Here is a 3,737-nt window from a genome sequence, read left to right as displayed (position 1 = left end):
CTGTGCAAAAAAGACAATTAACAATTTTATATATTTCTATAAGCCAAAAAGAACTTGTGTTATCTACAAACTCCCAATTTTGATTAAAAAAAAAAGATGAAAATAAACATTAGAAAAGCAGGCAAAGCTTTCAAAATAATATTTTGCAACTTACATAAAGCATTTCAATTTTGAAGCATTACAAAACACTTTACAAACTGATACACAAACTACATACAGTAAAATGAAGCCACATCACTGTGAAATGTTGCATGTTTAACAGCAGAAAGAAATGCTACAAGACAAGTGAAGAGGACAATGTCCCATCAAAACTGCAGAAGAAATTTGAGGCAATTACTGTAATTACCAGGTTGAAATTGGTCAGGACAACAGGCTTAATACCTCTACTCTCGAGAAATGGTCATGAAAGATCCCATGGCCCTAAGCAGTCTGAACCATAATTGTATAGCTCATCCAAAAGCTACTTCTAGAAACAGTGCTCCTCTACGGTTATGCTGCGGCATTGGCTCAACACAAACACAAAGGCCTGGTCTACACTGGGGCAGGGGAGAAATCGATCTAAGTTACACAACTTCAGCTATGTGAGTAATGTAGCTGAAGTCGACGTCCTTAGATCGACTTTCCGTGGTGTCTTCACTGCGGTGAGTCGACTCTTGCCGCTCCTCCAACTCCACCTGCCCTCGCCAAGCTGGAGTACAGGAGTCCACGGGAGAGCGCTTGGGATCAATTTATAGCGTCTAGACTAGACACGATAAATTGATCCCCGTTGGATCGACCGCTGCCTGCCGATCCAGCCAGTAGTGAAGACATACCCAAAGGGAAGAATGCCCCTACTGAGGCATTAACACGACTTCCTGCAGCACTCTCTTTTTTCCTTTGAAACCTTCCACCCAACTATTGTACCATTCCAGCAGCCAGATCTTGCTTAGTTTGTGAGATCTGACACGATCACAGCAGAAACTGGATGGTTTCAAGGAAGGATCGGTGAAACTTTGCTGGACTAAAATTCATTTATCAAATTATCTTTGTTAAAAGGTAAATTTTATGGGAGTGACATCCCATTTATGAAACACATTCTTTCATCAACATCACAACTCAGTTATACAATCTAATCATTTAACACAGCAGTTCTAAACGGGGGGGATCTGCAGCCCCCATGGGGGCTGTGGGGCCCACAGCTGGAGCCCTGAATCCCAATACCCCGCTGTGGGGCTGAAGCCCCGAGCACAGGGGCAGAGTTGGGGGAACAAAAGAGGCTCTTCCCCCGCAGCCCAAACTGTAGTGCCTTATCCAGAGTGGGGCAGTCCTGGGGACAGCTCCACCCCCCACCCACTTCCTCTCCCCCAACTCCCGTAAAGCCCCGACCTGTGGCCAGGTCAGAGGCTGGAGCCAGGCAGAGTGGGGCAGCTGCTGCTCTGGCTGGTGCCATAGAGAGGGCAGCCACAGCGTTCCTCCATCTCTTCCTGCTGGTGCCTGGGATTGCAGCTGCTTCTCAGCTCCCAGCCCCCTTTGACGGCTCATACAGACAGTAAGAGCCACCTCAGCAGGGGGACCCAGCTCTGGGGCCAGCAGAGCCCTCGGGGAGCAGTGACCCCACACACAGCCCCTAGCTACCCCTCTCCCTGCACCCCTTGTCTGCACATAGTCCCTCACTACCCTTCTCCCTGCACCCTGAGCAGTTTTCATACGTTTAGAGCTGAACCCCCTGCCCCCTTTGAGTTATAATTTGGGGTTGCGCCCCATGCTGCACCCCTCCTCCCCCCCACCTTCCAGACAGGCTGGGTGGCCTGCTGAGGTGAATAAGGGGGTGGAGGGAGCACTCCCTCCTTGGGCCCTGCTGTGTGGCGCTGGCCTGAGCCCCACTGCCGTTCCCCTCTCCCCCCCCCCCAAAATAGAAGTCAAACTATGTGTGGAGGCCAGAGCCCCAACTTCCCCACACCCCACTGGGCTCTGGAGTTTTTATAGCATGTTGGGGGGGAGGGGGGTCTCAGAAAGGAAAAGGTTGAGAACCCTTGATTTAACAGACAATGGATACATATGCGCAGGTATCTATTAAAGTATCTTGGCAGTTAAAGCAATTGATGCTTTGAAGTCAGTGAGTTACCATGAAGGTTTTCGTATTGATATTTCGCACTAGAAAATCCTAGCCCCTTAGAAACTATAGCTGAAATTGCTAAAAGTAATGCTGAGACCCACTTGAAAACAAACAAAACAAAGCTTGTTTGGATATAGGTCACATTTTTGTCCTGCTGACAATCCATCCCGGCAATTTAGAAAGTCTGCCCTCATCATAATTCTCTTATATATAGCTTTTATCAATATGATGAAAAGTCTTTTTCCTTAATGTGCTAAGTACTAAATGCACAAGCCTAAGTCCAGAGGCTTCAAAGTGCAGTACGTACTGTAAGACTCTGTCAAGCTCTCAATGCTTTGTTTTACCTATTAGATATTTTTATGATTCTTGGAAGATGAGCAATTTCAGCTTTACTTTGGAAGTCCCTATACGCAGAACACTTTGCCTAGATACACTCCTGAGATATTACTGCTCAGCATGCCGGCCTTACCCGTGTATACTTATTGAAGCTCTGCAAGATCTCCCAGCCCCAGTCTTGGTATCTCTTATCCCCCGTGAATCTGTACAGGTAGAACAGGCTTTCCACAGTTTCAGGTCGCAGCAGGTTGTGCCTATCTGCAGGCTGCAAAAAAGTAAAGATCATAATTCAGTCAGGGAGCAGGATACATTAGCAGAGAGCAATTTGACTGTACCCTGCAGCTTCTTTGGTCCCTACTACGAAATGGGAGAATAACCGGGTAGGGAGTAATATTGCTGAAAAGGATCCAGGAGTTACAGTGGATCACAAATTGGCTATCAGTCAGCAGTGTAATGCAGTTGCAAAAAAAGGAGTGTCTTATATCAGAGACAGGAGGTAACTGTCCCACTCTACTCAGCGTTGGGGAGGCTTCAGCTAGAGTACTGGGTCCAGTTCTCAGTGCCACACTTTAGGAAAGATGTGGGTAAACTGAAGAGAGAGTGAGTGTGTCCAGAGTAGAGCAACAAAAACAATAAAAGGTTTAAAAAAATGTGACCTATGAGGAAAGGTTAAAAAAAACTGGGCATGTTTTGTCTTGAGAAGATGACTGAGGCAGGACCTAATGGCTGTCTTCAAATCTGTTAAGGGCTGTCATAAAGAGAACTGTGATCAATTGTTCTCCATGTTCACTCAAGGTAGGATAAGAAATAATGGGCTTAATCTGCAGCAAGGGAGATTTAGGTTAGATATTAGGAGAAACTTTTTAACTCTAAGGGTAGTTAAGCTCTGGAATAGGTTTCCAAGAGAGGTTGTGGAATCCCTATCATGGGAGGTTTTAAAGAACAGGTGGGACAAACACCTGTCAAGGATGGTCTAGTTCAGAGGTAGGCAACCTATGGCACATGTGCCGAAGGCGACACGTGAGCTGATTTTCAGTGGCACACACACTGCCCGGGTCCTGGCCACCAGTCCAGGGGGACTCTGCATTTAATTTAAAGGAAGCTTCTTAAACATTTTAAAAACCTTATTTACTTTACATACAACAATAGTTTAATTATATATTATAGACTTATAGAAAGAGACCTTCTAAAAACATTAAAATGTATGACTGGCACGCAAAACCCTAAATCAGAGTGAATAAATGAAGACTCGGCACAGCACTTCTGAAAGGTTGCAGACCCCTGGTCTGGTTTCTCTTGGCCCAGC

General features: G+C 46.0%; 1 protein-coding gene across 1 annotated transcript in view; it reads right to left on the bottom strand.

Moving 5' to 3' along the window:
- MAN1B1 (mannosidase alpha class 1B member 1) overlaps nt 1–3,737 on the bottom strand; it is a 31,624-nt gene that overhangs the window by 5,740 nt on the left and 22,147 nt on the right. The window contains exon 12 of the mRNA XM_034793562.1: nt 2,565–2,696. Within this exon, the coding sequence (XP_034649453.1) occupies nt 2,565–2,696 (132 nt within the window). The remainder of the gene's footprint in view (nt 1–2,564; nt 2,697–3,737) is intronic.

This window comes from Trachemys scripta, chromosome 17 (assembly GCF_013100865.1).
Source record: "Trachemys scripta elegans isolate TJP31775 chromosome 17, CAS_Tse_1.0, whole genome shotgun sequence".
Classification (NCBI taxonomy): Eukaryota; Metazoa; Chordata; order Testudines; family Emydidae; genus Trachemys; species Trachemys scripta.
Note: the sequence above shows the minus strand (reverse complement) of the source record. Positions and strands in the feature narration are given on the sequence as shown.